The sequence below is a fragment of the Chiloscyllium plagiosum genome, unplaced genomic scaffold (genome assembly GCF_037043375.1).
Source record: "Chiloscyllium plagiosum isolate Xiang-an unplaced genomic scaffold, Cpla_swu_hap1 HiC_scaffold_20, whole genome shotgun sequence".
NCBI lineage: Eukaryota > Metazoa > Chordata > Chondrichthyes > Orectolobiformes > Hemiscylliidae > Chiloscyllium > Chiloscyllium plagiosum.
The window spans coordinates 44,792,011-44,807,980 of NW_028270158.1; the positions used below are offsets into that span (position 1 = coordinate 44,792,011).

General features: G+C 40.7%; 2 protein-coding genes across 4 annotated transcripts in view; both read left to right on the top strand.

Annotated features, from left to right (window-relative positions):
- pms2 (PMS1 homolog 2, mismatch repair system component) overlaps nucleotides 1-13,575 on the top strand; it is a 37,695-nt gene extending 24,120 nt beyond the window's left edge. For both annotated transcript variants that reach the window (XM_043711374.2, XM_043711373.2), the window contains 5 exons: nucleotides 146-1,028; nucleotides 2,977-3,144; nucleotides 11,684-11,784; nucleotides 11,917-12,086; nucleotides 12,946-13,575. In XM_043711374.2, coding sequence (XP_043567309.2) covers nucleotides 146-1,028; nucleotides 2,977-3,144; nucleotides 11,684-11,784; nucleotides 11,917-12,086; nucleotides 12,946-13,089 — 1,466 coding nt within the window. In that variant the 3' untranslated portion in view covers nucleotides 13,090-13,575. The remainder of the gene's footprint in view (nucleotides 1-145; nucleotides 1,029-2,976; nucleotides 3,145-11,683; nucleotides 11,785-11,916; nucleotides 12,087-12,945) is intronic.
- Nucleotides 13,576-13,687: 112 nt separating this feature from the next.
- Nucleotides 13,688-15,970, top strand: part of rsph10b (radial spoke head 10 homolog B) — an 84,978-nt gene continuing 82,695 nt past the window's right edge. The window contains exon 1 of one of the 2 annotated variants that reach the window (XM_087997904.1): nucleotides 13,688-13,706. In XM_087997904.1, the coding sequence (XP_087854030.1) occupies nucleotides 13,690-13,706 (17 nt within the window). In that variant the 5' untranslated portion in view covers nucleotides 13,688-13,689. Of the gene's footprint in view, nucleotides 13,707-14,872; nucleotides 15,166-15,970 lie in introns of those variants that run through there. The other variant, XM_043711371.2, reaches the window with a different exon arrangement.

Consider the following 15,970-nt stretch of genomic DNA (forward strand, 5'->3'; position numbering starts at 1 on the left):
GAAGAAGGGGCAACAAATACAACCAGATTAGTAACACTAATAACACAGGAAAGCATTTTTAAAACTTCTATAACAGTGCATATCGTGCAATATTGTAATAGATCATTTTTTATTTTTAAATATGAAGTTGTGTTCCCTGTTTTAGGAATCTCTGAAAAAGTTCCTATGGCTGTCAGTCCGAAGTCATCTGTTCCACTTAAGCAGCAATCACCCACGCAATCGTATTCAGATAAAGAGAAGTATGTGGGCGTTGCCAGGTTGCGTGAAGCATACTCCCTACACAGGTCATCATTATGTGTGCCCAAGTCTAATAAACAACAGGACTTTCCAGTGCAAAGAAAACTGCACAATTTTTTTACCAGTTGTAAACTGAGTAGCCCTCAGCCTGATTGTAGGACTGACCACATGCCAGTATCTGGAAATCCCAAACAAATGGAGCAGAACTCCATGGACTCTGAAAGTGGTACAGATTCTGCAAAAGGTTGCACTATACAACCATCAGAATGTGATTACAACACACTAAAGACTAACGCTATGTCGAAATCCACTGGTGGCTCTGACAATGCTGTTAGCTTGTCGAACATGCTCCAAAAGTTTTCAGAAGCTGGGAAAGGGGAGAAAGAACTGAAAACTGAAATGATTGGCTGTGAAGTTTTGGTGCCTAACATTAGTGAGCTAACAGAGAAGTCAGATTCAGCGGAAAATTGCAGCCGACTATTGGCAGATTCTTGTTCACATGGTTATGTCATCCAGGGTGAAAAACGCATGAAGGTTAGCGGCTCGTGTTTGGATGATAGCTTGCCTTCAGAACCTGGATTATTTCAGACTTCAGAGATTGATATACCAGTAGAAATGAATAAAAAGATTGCGATACTCCCTTTCTCTATGGCCCTTCTTGCTTTAAGGATGAAGTTAGTCCATGAACAGCAAGCACTTCAAAAAGAGGCCCAGAGATGCAGGCGATTTCGAGCCCAAATTAGACCTGGAGACAATCAAGCAGCAGAGGCTGAACTCAGAAAAGAGATAAGGTAATTAAATTGTCATTTTTTAAAATTCATTCACCGAATCTGTTGCTTAATATCAAGGCCAGTATTTATTACCCATTCCTATTTGCCTTTACGAAGGTGGTGGTGAACTGCTGCCTTGATTACAAAACGCAATGGCTTAATAGGCTATTTCATGTTAAGAGTCAACAATATTGCTAAAGATCTGGAATCATACGTAGACCTGACTAGGTAAGGACAGCCGATTTTCTTCCCTAAAGCACAATAGTAAACAATTCAAGACCACATTATTTAAATGAGGTAGGAGCATGGTAAACCATTCTTTCTTTCAAGCCTGATGCACTGTTCAGTGGGATCATTATGATTACCAGCTTTTTATTGCACTTGAACGTTACTAGACTAATTGTAAATATCAAATAATATGTATATAAACTTTATCCAAGCAATGTCCAGAAGAGCTTATATGTATGGAGACTATACAAAAAGCAAGGTTAAGAGAGTTCAAATGGCCTTCCCTCATTCTAAGTGTTATGACTACAATTATCTATTTTATAACACACAATTTCTAATTATGTTGCTGTGCACAATTAATGGTCAGTGTAAATTTTTAGTTTAGTAAACCTGTCAACACATTGACATCTTTCCAGATGATGACTCGTCAATACCCTTATAGCTTGAAATATAAACTCCCTACTTTTGTACTCCGTTTCACTCAAATTAAAAGGTAACTTAATATTAATCTTGTGGCTTAATGCATGAGAACACTCAGATCTCTTTATATCTCAGAGCTCTATAATCTCACAAGATTTAGAAAATGGTTCTTTCTTCTTCCTGCCAAAATGGGCAATTTCACATTTTTCCATGTAATACTCCCATTTTCCCACTTAATTAACTAATTATTTTTGTATCCTCCTTGTGTACTGTTCACAAATTACTTATCTAGCTACCTTTGTGTTGCCAGAAAATCCAGCAGGTCATTGTGAACAGTTGAACCCATAACTGATCTCCATGGCATACCACTCGTTACATCTTGCCAACCTAAAAAAGACCCATTCACACCTACAGTCTGCTTCCTGTTAGTCAGCTAATCCTCTAGCCATGCCACTATGCTACTCCCTACACCGTGAGCTTTAATTTTCTACAATGATCTTGATGTGGCACCTTACTTTTAAACAAGCTATGATGAAGAAAGTGCTTTTGTTCATTAATCATTGGTACATGATAAACTCCACCATCTCATCATCAATTTTATAGACCACATGAAAAGCAAATGGGATTTCAGTTTAACATCACATCTGATGTGCAGCACTGCAAATAGAGCAGTACATTGTTGGTGAAGAAAGGAGTGTTAGCTACTAATACTCTATGCCAGACTAATTTAAACTAACAGTATATTGTGCTCAGTGGTTAGCACTGCTGCCTCACAGCACCAGGGTCCCAAGTTCAATCCCAGCCTCGGCTGACTGTGTGGAGTTTGCACATTCTCCCCGTGTCTGTGTGAGTTTCCTCCGGGTGCTCCGGTTTCCTCCCACAATCCAAAGATGTGCAGGTTAGGTGAATTGGCTGTACTAAATTGCCCATCGTGTTGGTGCATTAGGCAGAGGGAATTGGGTCTGGATAGGTTACTCTTCAGAGGGTCGGTGTGGGCTGGTTGGGCCGACAGGTCTGTTTCCACAAAAGTAGGGAGTTTATATTTCAAGCTATAAGGGTATTGACGAGTCATCATCTGGAAAGATGTCAATGTGTTGACAGGTTTACTAAACTAAAAATTTACACTGACCACTGATGCTTTAGCAATTGTTTTCTTAGAAACGGTGTAGATATTTGTGACCAACCATCTGTTATTGGGTATTGGAGCTCTGCTTTATCTTGCATGAAGTTTATTTAGTGATAGGTGTAATGGCACATTTTCTTCTCTGAAATATTTTGCATTAGCCTTGTATTTAGTGATCTTGTTTTGTACTGTTTGCAGCAAAGACATGTTTGCCAGCATGGAAATTATTGGTCAGTTCAATTTGGGATTTATCATCACTAAAGTGGATTCAGACCTGTTCATTGTGGACCAGCATGCCACTGATGAGAAGTACAACTTTGAAATGTTGCAGCAGCACACAGTTCTTCAAAGTCAAAAGCTTATAGTGTAAGATTTACTATTTGTTGTTTGTTATCTGAATGAAATTACTTATTATTTCCGAAAATGCACTTTTCACTAAGTCACAGAGGGGAAGGAATATTGGAATTTTCTCCTGAGAAAGCTGACAAGCTTGAGATCAATACCTTTTTGTTAGGATACAGGGCTAATGTTGAAGTACAGATCAGCCATTACCTAACTGAATAGTGGAACATATTTCAGAAGCTGAATCACAAAGACTTGGCTACAGGATGGCATAAATTGGGATGTAGAGTGTAACAATTGCTGGAAAGTTTCAAAAAAGAAATTAAATGGACAGACTACCTGGCACCAATCTAGCAGCAGAAACAACAATGGCAAACGCAACCCTGTTGACCTGAAAAGTCATCCTTCGTAACATCAAGGAGCTAGTGCCAAAATTACGAGAGCTGTATCACAGAATCGTCATGCAACAGCCTTATATAGTCATACTCACTGAACCATCCCATACAGGTAATGTGCCAGACACGACCATCACCATCCCTGAGTATGTCCTGTCCCACCAGCTAGCCACACTCAGCAGAAGTGGCAGTGCAGTGGTGTATGGACTTGCCCTGGGAGTCCTCAATGTTGACTCCAACCACCAAGATGGAGATGAAGCCCTGTCCTTCACATTGAAATTATATTGTGTTGTGTGGCAGTATCACTGTGCTAAATAGGATAGACTTCGAATAGGTCGAACAACTCAAGATTAGACATACATAAGATGTTGTGCGTTATGAGCCACAGCAGAATCATAATACAACACAACATTATGGTCCAGCATATCCTCCACTATACCGTTAAGCCAAGCGATCAAACCTGGTTTAGTGGAAAATGCAAGAGGACGTTCCAGGAACAGTGCAGGCATAACTGAAAATGAAATGTCAGTCTGGTGAAGGTATTAAACAGGACTACTTGCATGCTAAACAGCTTACACAGCAACTGATTGACAGACCTAAATGATTCCACTACCAGTGGATCAGCTATAAGCTCTGTATGGTGGTCAACAATGAAACAACTCAATGATGGAGGAGGGTCCACAAACAATCTCCATTTTCAATGAGGGGGAGGCCAACATATCAGTTAGAATGATAAGACTGAAGCATTTGCAACAATCCATCTCTGCCTTCTCTAGAGATCCCAGCATCACAGTCTTCAGCCAATTTGATACCTCCTGAAGTTATCAAGAAATAGCTGTAAGCACTAGATATTGTAAAGGCTATATATCCTGACAATATTTCCGATAACTGAAGATGTGCCCCAGAACTGCAGCACTCCTAGCCAAGATGTTCCAGTACAGCTACAACACTGACATCTACCCAACAATGTGGAAATTTGCCTAGGGTAAATCCAACCTGGCTAATTATCGGCCCATCACTTTACTCTTGATTGTCAGTAAAGTAATGGACAATTTAATCATCAGTGCTATCAAGCAACACTTGCTTAGCAATAACTTGCTGGCTATCACCCAGTTTGGGTTCCACCAGGCCCGTTCATCTCCCAACCTCATTACAGCCTTGATTCAATCATGGAAAAAAGAGCTGAATTCAAGAGGTGGAGAAAGTGACTGCCCTTAACAGCAAGGCCATATTTGACCAAGTGTGCATCAAGGTGCTCGAGCAAGATGGGAATCGAGGAAAACACTTGGCAGGTTGGAGTCATACCTGGCACAGACAAAGATAATTGTAGTTTTTGGATGTTAGGCATCTCCGTTCTCAGGATATCTCTTCAGGAGTTTCTCAGTGTAGTGTCCTCAGCCGAACAATTTCATCAATAATCTGCTTCCATGGTAAGATCAGAAGTGGGGATGTTTTCAATGATTGTATAGTGTCCAATACCATTTGTGACTTCTCAGATACTGAAGTACTCTATGCCCAAATGCAGCAAGACCTGGGCAACATCGAGGCTTGGGCTGAAAAGTGGCAAGTAATATTCATGCAACACAAATGCCAAGCTCTGATTCCTCTGAAGAGAATCTAATCATTGTCTCTTAACATTCAGTGACATTACCATACTGAATCGCTGACTATCAACATCCTAAGGGTTACCATTGACCAGAAACTGAATTGGACTAGCCACTATAAATACTGTAGCTACAAGATCAAGTAGAAAGTAAGAGATACTGTAGCGAATAACTCACCAACTCCATAAAGCCTATCCACTATCTACAAGGCATAAGTCAGGCATGTCATAGAATATGTCTCACTTGCCTCAAACAAAACTCAAGATGCCTGTCACTATCCAGGACAAAGCAGCCACTTTCCCTTTCCATCCATTCCTTTCACCATCAACATTCAGTAGCAGTAGTGTGTATCTTCCAGAGGATTCACTGCATAGATTCACTGAAGTTCTTTAGACCGTACCTTCCAAACCTATGACTATTTCCATCTTGAAGGATAAGGAAAGCAAGTACATAGGAACACCACCAGCTGCAAGTTCCCCTCCAAGCCACTCACCATTTGGACTTGGAAATATATTTGTGTTCCTGGATCAAAATCCTGGAACACTCCGCTTAATTGCATTGTGGGCGTATCTACAGCAACAGTTCAGGACAGCAGCTCACCACAACTTTTTCAAGGGCAACTTGGAATGGACAAAAAATGCTACCCAACCAGTGAAGCCCACATCCCATGAATTAATAATTGTCTTTTAAATGTAGCTACTACACAGTGGAAGCATGAGTGATGTTTGTCAACTGCAGAATGCTGGCATTGTGCCAAAAGGCCTTTTGCCTAATACACAAATGATTAATGAGGTGTATGAATTTCAGTGCTAGTGTGTTATTTGGTACATCCCAAAGACTGATGGGTTGTATCAAACAGCATGTTTGTTTGGCTGTTTTTAACAAGCAAGGCACTAATCATTCTCAGCCAGCCTGGGCTTGCAATACTCCCAGTATGTTTCTAACATTTAGATGCAATTCAGCAACTGGATAACATTTACTGGATAATCCTGAAAGGGTAAGGAGTTACACTGACAACCAATTTTGAATTATCAGTCTCGACTGCTGTGTGGCTTACTTACATGTGCCGGAGGCTTTATATTCACAGGACCCTGTTCTTTACAGATGGAAAGAACATGCATACACAGTACACTGTTTTAATTTGTCATTTCTTAGTTGACTAAACAGTCAACTTGCTTGGTTTAAAATTTTATCAAAGCCTAGCTGTTAACTGTTAATCAGCATTAATAGGTGTGTTTTCCATGTTGATGTTTTTGCCATTCTGGGTTTACTTGCCAATCCATCAACATTCTCCTCTCTCATGCAATGTAAAGGTTGGTTTTCCTCTTAAATTGGTATTCGTGCAAATTGTCCTGATGAGTACACGATGGAAAGCCTAAACAAACTGTCCTTTTTCACAAATATTTTAACCAATCTATTGAAATTCTTCAATAAAATAAGGCACTCAGAGGGTAAAGGCAAATGGATGGATGGATTGAACTTGGATTTCCAGAAGGCATTAATGGTACCACATCAAAGTATTGCAGAAACTAAGAGCTCATGGGGGCATGGATAGAGGATTGGCGAGTTAACAGAAAATAGAGTGTAGAGGTGGGAATCGCTGCTCAGGCATCAATCATTTACAATTGTTTTAAATTAGTTGGATGAAAGGACTAAATACATTTGTTCCATACAAAGGACTAATTACATATGGGCTTAAAAATATGTTGCTGGAAAAGCGCAGCAGGTCAGGCAGCATCAAAGGAGAAGGAGAATCGACGTTTCGGGCATAAGCTCTTCTTCAGGAATGAGGAGGGTGTGCCAAGCAGGCTAAGAGTTTGGCACACCCTCCTCATTCCTGAAGAAGGGCTTATGCCCGAAATGTCGATTCTCCTTCTCCTTCTCCTTCTCCTAGCTTAAGCACCCATCCATGTACCTATCCAATTGCCACTTAAAGTTCGCCAATGATTCTGACTCTGCCACTCCCACAGGCAGCACATTCCATGCCCCCACCACTCTCTGGGTAAAGAACCTACCCCTGACATCTCCCCTATACCTTCCACCCTTCACCTTAAATTTATGTCCCCTTGTAACACTCTGTTGTACCCGGGAAAAAGTTTCTGATTGTCTACTCTATCTATTCCCCTGATCATCTTATACACATGTATCAAGTCACCCCTCATCCTTCTCCGTTCCAATGAGAAAAGGCCTAGCACGCTCAACCTATACTCGTACGACCTATTCTCCATTCCATGCAACATCCTGGTAAATCTTCTCTGCACCCTCTCCAAAGCTTCCACATCTTTCCTAAAGTGAGGCGACCAGAACTGCACACAGTACTCCAAATGTGGCCTAACCAAAGTCCAGTACAGCTGTAACATCACTTCACGACTCTTGAATTCAATCCCTCTGCTAATGAACGCTAATACACCATAGGCCTTCTTACAAGCTCTATCCACCGGAGTGGCAACTTTCAAAGATCTATGAACATAGACCCCAAGATCCCTCTGCTCCTCCACCTTACTAAGAACCCTACCGTTAACCCTGTATTCCACATTCTTATTTGTCCTTCCAAAATGGACAACCTCACACTTGGCAGGGTTGAACTCCATCTGCCACTCCTCAGCCCAGCTCTGCATCATATCTAAGTCCCTTTGCAGCCGACAACAGCCCTCCTCACTATCCACAACTCCACCAATCTTCGTATCATCTGCAAATTTACTGACCCACCCTTCGACTCCCTCTTCCAAGTCATTATGAAAAATTACAAACAGCAGAGCACCCAGAACTGATCCCTGCGGAACTCCACTTGTAACTGGGCTCCAGGCTGAATATTTACCATCTACCACCACTCTCTGATTTCGACTGGTTAGCCAGTTTTCTATCCAACTGGCCAAATTTTCCACTATCCCATGCCTCCTGACTTTCCGCATAAATCTACCATGGGGAACCTTATCAAATGCCTTACTAAAATCCATGTATACTACATCCACTGCTCTACCCTCATCCACATGCTTGGTCACCTCCTCAAAGAATTCAATAAGACTTGTAAGGCAAGACCTACCCTTCACAAATCCGTGCTGGCTGTCCCTAATCAAGCAGTGTCTTTCCAGATACTCATAAATCCTATCCCTCAGTACCCTTTCCATTACTTTGCCTACCACCGAAGTAAGACTAACTGGCCTGTAATTCCCAGGGTTATCCCCATTCCCTTTTTTGAACAGGGGCACAACATTCGCCACTCTCCAGTCCCCCGTTGACAGTGAAGACAAAAAGATCATTGCCAACGGCTCTGTAATTTCCTCTCTTGCTTCCCACATAATCCTAGGATATATCCCGTCAGGCCCGGGGGACTTGTCTATCCTCAAGTTATTCAAAATGTCCAACACATCTTCCTTCCTAACAAGTATCTCCTCTAGCTTACCAGTCCATTTCACACTCTCCTCTTCAACAATACGGTCCCTCTCGTTTGTAAATACTGAAGAAAAGTACTCATTCAAGACCTCACTTATCTCTTCTGACTCAATACAGAGTCTCCCAGTACTGTCCTTGATCGGACCTACCCTCGTTCTTGTCATTCTCATATTTCTCACATACGCATAAAATGCCTTGGGGTGATACTTGATCCTATCCGCCAAAGATTTTTCATGCCCTCTCTTAGCTCTCCTAATCCCTTTCTTCAGCTCCCTTCTGGCGATCCTGTATCCCTCCAATGCTCTGTCTGAACCTTGTTTCCTCAACCTTATGTAAGCCCCCTTCTTCCTCTTTACAAGACATTCAACCTCCCTCGTCAACCAAGGTTCCCTCACAAGACCATCTCTTTCCTGCCTGACAGGTACATACATATCAAGGACACGTCGTATCTGTTCCTTGCACTAGAATGTCTCGCAAGAGATAGCATCTGCTTCATATTGATTTTAACCTTTTATCATCTTGAATACGTCAATTTGATCTCCCTCATTCTTCTAAATTCCAGAGAGCATTGGCCTAAACTATTAATCTTTTTTCATACGACAAACCCCCCTCATGTCTGGGATCAATATAGTGAACCTCCTCTGAACTGCCTCCAATGCCACTACATCTTTCCTCAAACAAGGGGACCAAAACTGTGCACAATACTCCAAGTGTGGTCTCACCAATGCCTTGTATAGTTGCAACAATACTTCCTTACCTATTCCTTTAGCGATAAAAGTCAACATTCCATTTGCTCTCTCTATTCTCTGCTATACTTGCACGCTAGTTTTCTGTTACTTGTGTACTAGAATAACCAGATTCCCCCTACACTGGAGCAGTTTCTCCCTGTTAAGATAATAGGTCGCCTTCACATTTTTCCAACCAAAATGCGTGACCTCACACTTATCAATATTAAACTCCATCTGTCATATTTAACCCACTCTCCCAACCCATCTATATCCATTTGTAAGATTCTTATTCCTCATTGCAATTTACCGTCCCGCCTATTTTTGGGTTATCTGCTAATTTGGCTATAGAGCCTTCTATCACTGTATCTCAAGTCATTAATATAGATTGCAAATAGTTGGGGGTCCAAAGACTAAACCCTGTGGCACCCCACTAGTTACTTCTCGCATCCAGAAAAAAAAATTATCCTGACTCTCTGTCTTCTGTCCATCAGCCAGTAATTTAACCAAGCTAATAAATTACCCCAATCCCATATGATCCAACCTTGTCAATTAACCTTGCCAAATCAGCTGTTACATAAAGATGGGTAGCAAAGTAAGTTATGAGGAGACAAAAAGAGACTACAGAGGGATAGCGATAGGTTAACTCATGGGGCAAAGATCTAGCAAGTGGAGTATAATGTAGGAATATGTGAAATTGTCTGTTTTGGCTGAAAAAAATTAAAAAGTAGCATAATTCAGAAATGGTGAGCGATTGCAGAATCTTCAGATGCAGAGGGATATTGACGTCCTTATGAATAAATTGCAGAAGGTAAGTATGCAGGTACATCAAATAATTAATAAAGCTAATAGAATGTTATTGATTATTGCAAGGGGAATTAAATACAGTAGCTGCGAAGCTTCAGTTTAAAGAGCACTGATAAGACAACATCTGGAGTACTGTGTCTACCAATATTCACTTATTTAAGGAAGAATGAAAATACATTGGAAGCAGTTCAGAGAAGGTTTACAAGACTAATACCTGGAATGAGTGGGTTGTATTCTGAGGAAAGTTTGAAGGTTAGAGTTTACAAGAGTAAGGGGTGACTTAAATGAAGGGTGCAATATTCTGAGGAGTCTTCATAGGGTGGATATTGGAAAAGATGTTTCCTCCTGTGGAGAATCTAAAACTGGAGTCACTATTTAAAGTACGTAGTTATCCATTTGAGACTAACTTCAGAGGTTGATGAGCCTTTGGAACTCTTCCTTAAAGGAGGATGGTGGAAGCAGAATCTTTGTTTTTAAGATGGAGGTAGACAGATTTTTAATAAGGAAGGAGGTGAAAGGTTACAAGGGAGAAGGTGTAAATGTGGAGTAAACCAGTCAGGCATTATTAAATGTCATAGCAGGCTTAAGGGGCCAAGATATAAGTTGCACCAAGACTCCTTTAGACAGCACCTTCCAAATCCATGACCACTAATACCTAAAAGGACAAACGGCAACAGATACATGGGAACACCATTTCCTGTTTGAAGTTATTCATCAACTAATACTTGGAAGTATATCGCTTTTCCTTCACTGTCATTGGGTCAAAATCCTGGAACTCCTTCGCTAATGATATTGTATATTTATGTATAGCAAATGAACTACAGTGGTTCAAGAAGTCAGCTCAACATCACCAGCTCAAGGACAACTGGGGTGTGTCATAAATGCTGGTCCAGCCAATAATGCCCACATCCTATGAATGACTAAAACCAAAGTGGCCAACTGCTAATTCTGATGTTCACATGAATGGTCTCCTCCTGTTTCTAATTTCTTGAAGACTGACTGATTCTCAGTAAGAGACCAGTTCATTTTATTTATACACACCACATCTCCCTAGTAGTCGAATGTAAAGTGTATCAGATTTTTGATGGTAGATTTAGATTAGATTACTTACAGTGGAAACAGGCCCTTCGGCCCAACAAGTCCACACCGACCCGCCGAAGCACACCCACCCATTCCCCTATGTTTACCCCTGCACCTAACACTACAGGCAATTTAGCATGGCCAATTCACCTGAGCTGCACATTTTTGGATTGTGGGAGTAAACCGGAGGAAACCCGGAGAATGTGCAAACTCCACACAGTCAGTTGCCTGAGGCGGGGGAATTGAACCCGGGTCTTTGGCGCTGTGAGGCAGCAGTGCTAACCACTGTGCCACCGTGCCGCCCATTTAGTGGGCTTCAGTTGTATTATTCTACTTTACGACCTAAAAGTAAACAGAATAATTGGATACATTATATTTAAGTTTAGTCTGTGGGGTTAATTGCCCATAAATGTCTTTTGTTGTCCACAGTCTATAAGCATTTCTGTCATCCTGTGTTACAGATGAATTCTGAAAGTAGAATTTAAGTTGGACTTGATCTTTTATTTAAACAATATATTCTTCTCTCTTCATATAGTTAAATATTGTTTTTAACTTCTAGACCCCAGAATCTTCATTTAACTGCAGTGAATGAAACTGTACTGATGGAAAACCTGGACATATTCAGAAAGAATGGGTTTGATTTTATGATAAACGAGGAAGGTTGGTTTATCTCCTTGTAGTTAAAACACCGGACATAAATATTCTTGAAGAAAATTAAGTTGAGGTCAGTAACTGTTCAATACCTGTTTACAGAATATGTTTTTGTTTTGTCCTTGGTGTTTTTCAATAAAGCTGCACCCACTGATAGAGTAAAGCTGGTTTCCTTGCCAATGAGCAAGAACTGGACATTTGGTCCTCAGGATATCGATGAGCTGATTTTCATGCTGAGTGACATGCCTGGGGTGATGTGTCGACCATCCAGAGTCAGGCAGATGTTTGCTTCCAGGGCTTGTAGAAAGTCGGTAAGTGTTCCTCAAAGCATTCCTAACAAAGTGCATTTAATGATCATCACTAATTTATTGCGTTATGGACCATGAAATTGTCTTATAAATCTTAAAAGAAATTGAGCACCTAAGAGAAAGGAATCATTATATTTGTGCCCCTATTAAATAACATTTGTCCTCTTGGTTTAATAGAAGCTTTTGCCTTGCAATTATTTTCCCCTGCAGAGTAGTACTGTTGATTTCATGGAAAAATGGCCCTTAGGATTCTGAAGTAAACTCCTTACAGTATAACCTTGAGTTACATCTGACCAATGCTTGAAGTTCAAATCTTTTTATGAAGAGTTTTGAATCATTAGAAGAGCTACTTATCCCAATAAATTCTTTCCCAATGCTCAGAAATTCAGTTCTGTGCATATTGGGCTGTGCTTTCCTTACTGAATGGCCTTTATAGCTACATGTAGCTATTGATGTCTCCCTTAAATTTTTACCCAACTCTCACAGTTAATTAGACCGCATCGGCCATATGCCATTATATTCAGCCATGGAAAATGGCTCAGCTTTGACTGCTCTAGTTCAGTTGATGAACTACAATGGAGTTAAATTCTTTTTAACTAGGCAAGGAATGAATTATCTAAGCTTTTTATGATTGTTATTTAATGATTTCTTTTGGAAAGCATGGTAGGTAAAGAGGTCAGGAGCAGAATGAATTGTGATGTCCCCAGTAGCATAATAGTCTTATCAGCACTCATTTTTTTGGCTTTCTATAAAGGAATAAGCAGAAGAATGAGATATTGCAGGAACCCCTGGCATAAACTGAAGCAGGTTGAAGGCAGTACTGTTGTGTCTTATGTTATGCAACTTTTTTTTCCACCTCCAGGTAATGATTGGGACTGCGCTTCATATCAGTGAGATGAAGAAATTGGTTACACACATGGGTGAAATAGAGCATCCCTGGAACTGCCCACATGGGCGGCCGACCATGAGACATCTAGCAAATTTAGACATGATATCGGTGGAATGAATGGCTATATTCATCCCATGTATATTAAACTATACTCATAGAACGTATATTTCTTGAAAAGCTTTCATTTTAAAATATAATAATCAAAGCTGTTGTAAATGCCATCTTTCTAGAATTCTGTGTGAGCTTACCTGCAATTTTAATCAATATTTTAGTTGTGGAATTTACTTCAGTGAATTTAAATTGATTTCCATCTATTATTAAAAAAATCACTATATATCCCTGTTAACAAAGTAATTTGTTTATTGTATCTGTGTCTGGGAATGTGACTTTTGTATGCCAAAGAATTCTTCATTCCTCAATGCCTCACAAATCTGCATTTCTGGAGCAAGATAATCTCATGAAGCCATTGCTTTCTTTGAACTAATTGTTTAAACATATTTCAATCTGCAGAATATTAGGAACAACATATTTGAACTGGTTTGTCCGCCTGTGTCTCTCTCTGAGTGTAAAACCTTGCAGATAGGCTGTAATAATGAATCATCAACTGGACTCAGTTTGTGGCTCTCTTGACTGAATCATAAGGTTGTGGGTTCAAATTCCACAGCAAAGCATTGAGCAAAACATTCTAGGCAAATGCTGCATTGCAGTACCGGAGGAATGCTGCGCTGCTGGAGGTACTGTCTTTCAAATGAGACATTAAAGGAAGGCCCCAACATCTTTTTCAGTTGGATGTAAAGGATCCCCTTAACTCATTTTTGAAGAGTGGTGGGATAAAAGTGAGGAGGATAGCCTTGGATTACAGAAAGATATAGACAAGCTAGTCAGATGGGCTGATCTGTAGTAAATGGAATTCAGTTTGGATAAGTGAGAGATGATGCATTCAGGCAGGACAAATATGGCAAAGGAATACACAATGAATGGTAGAACCATGGAAAACACCAAGGATCAGAGACTTAGGTGTGCATATCCTACCTGTTAAGGTAACAGGTCAGGTGGATAAAGTGGTTATGAAGGCATGTGGTATACTTGGCTTTGTTAGCTGAGGGTTAGAGCATGGATTTTCTGCTGGATAAAATGTTGGTTAGGCCAAGCTAGAATACTGTGTGCAGTTCTGGAATCCACATCATACGATGGATTTGATTGCGATGGGGGGGGGGGGGGGGGGGTGCAGAGGAGGTTTACCAGGATGTTGCCTGGACTGGACAGTTTTAGTTATGAAGAGAGATTGGATAGACAGGGTTATTTTCCTTGGACCGGGACACTGAAAGGGAACATGATTGAGACGTATAAAATTGAGGGGCATGGATAGAGCAGACCTATTAGTGGAGGAATCAATGAGTAAGGGGTGTAAACTAAAGGTAAAGGGGATGTGAGGGAAAAAATGTTTTCAACCAGAGGAAGGGAGGAATCTCGAACTCATAGCCTGTAGGGGTAAGTGTAAGAGGCAGTAACCCTCATAACGTAATAAATGTTTAGATGTTGGCATGCAAATAGAAAGGTATACAGGGTACATGTCATGGGTCAAGTGTTGGAAAATAGAATAGTTCATTGTTTTTGATTGGTGCAGACTGGATGGGCCGAAGGTCTTCTGGGCTGTAGACCTCTAAGTCTATAAAATGTAAGGAAAATAATTTCGGATATGGGAAGATAAAACACATTCGTGCACCAAATGAATGTGGCCTGCAGGGTGCGCAACAGATGCCAATGCACCAGATATGTTTTGAATTGTAAAGTGCATATCGGCGCATTTGTTTTGAATCTTGTGGGGAGCTGTAGTTCGTGAGTGCGCATGCCGTCGCCTGGGTAACCGCGGAGCCACGTTGTTAGGGACGACGCCAAGATGGTGAAAGGAGCAGACAAGAAGAAGAAGAAAGGGAAGGAGGAGAAGGAAAAAGAGAAAGAAAAGGACAAAGAGAAACTAACGAAGGGGAAATCCTCCGATTTGGTAGAGGAGGCCCTGTCAGAGGCGGAGCCGGTCCATTCGGAAGGGAATCTGATGTGTCGGATGGTGGCGGAACATCAGGATGAAACCACTCCAGACATGTCCGAGAGCTCCGAGCGCCATGGCCAGCCGATGGAGATCTCGGCGGTTTACTATGAGGAGCCTATTCTGACCAAATTAATAATAGAGAGGTGCGGCCCCAAATGGTGTTTGACGTCTCGACCAGTAGCTCATTCTAAACAAGCCTCATCTCTACTCTTATATTAGCCAAATACTGACGTACTAGCGAGAAACCATAACCTTCACTTCCAGTCTCTGATCCAGAATTGAACTTGCACCCTACTGCTAAATCAAATCTTCACTCCTGTTCTAAGTTTAAGGACTAACCAAATTTAACCTATTCTGCTAACCCAAATCTTAACCTGAATTCTAAATCTGTCTCTTTTGGTGGTGTAGTGCCCATATTCATGAGTTTGGTCAAAGAGAAGACAAAGTCATGAACAGTCTTCAGACTTAGTTTATAACATTGTTACATATAAATAAATATTATAATACATGGTATCCAGGATAGAAAGGCTATTCTGATACAAGATAAAAAGAGTATTCCATAAATTCTTCTATCTAATGGTAGGTGGTCTAGTTCCTTATTTTTCTACAAGTATTTCAAAATGCATATGGGTGGACTTCAAATTTCTACCTAGCTCTCATAGTGTTTCTCTTCGTTTCCGCCCCCCCCCCAACCCCCAACTTTGCCTACATTTCACATCTAATGAAGAAGAGCCAATGACATCGTCACAAGTTTGCTCAAGCCCTTACAGAAACCCCCCCCCCAAGCTTTTTTCTCCCACCTTAAATATTGATTAATATTTATATACATTCACAAATGAGTTGCCCAGATTACTTTTTTTTACAATATTTAATGCACATTTTTTCCTTATCACTCCCATCTCTTTCCAAATCTTTGACTTGATTCATTTGAATTAATAGATGGGTCAG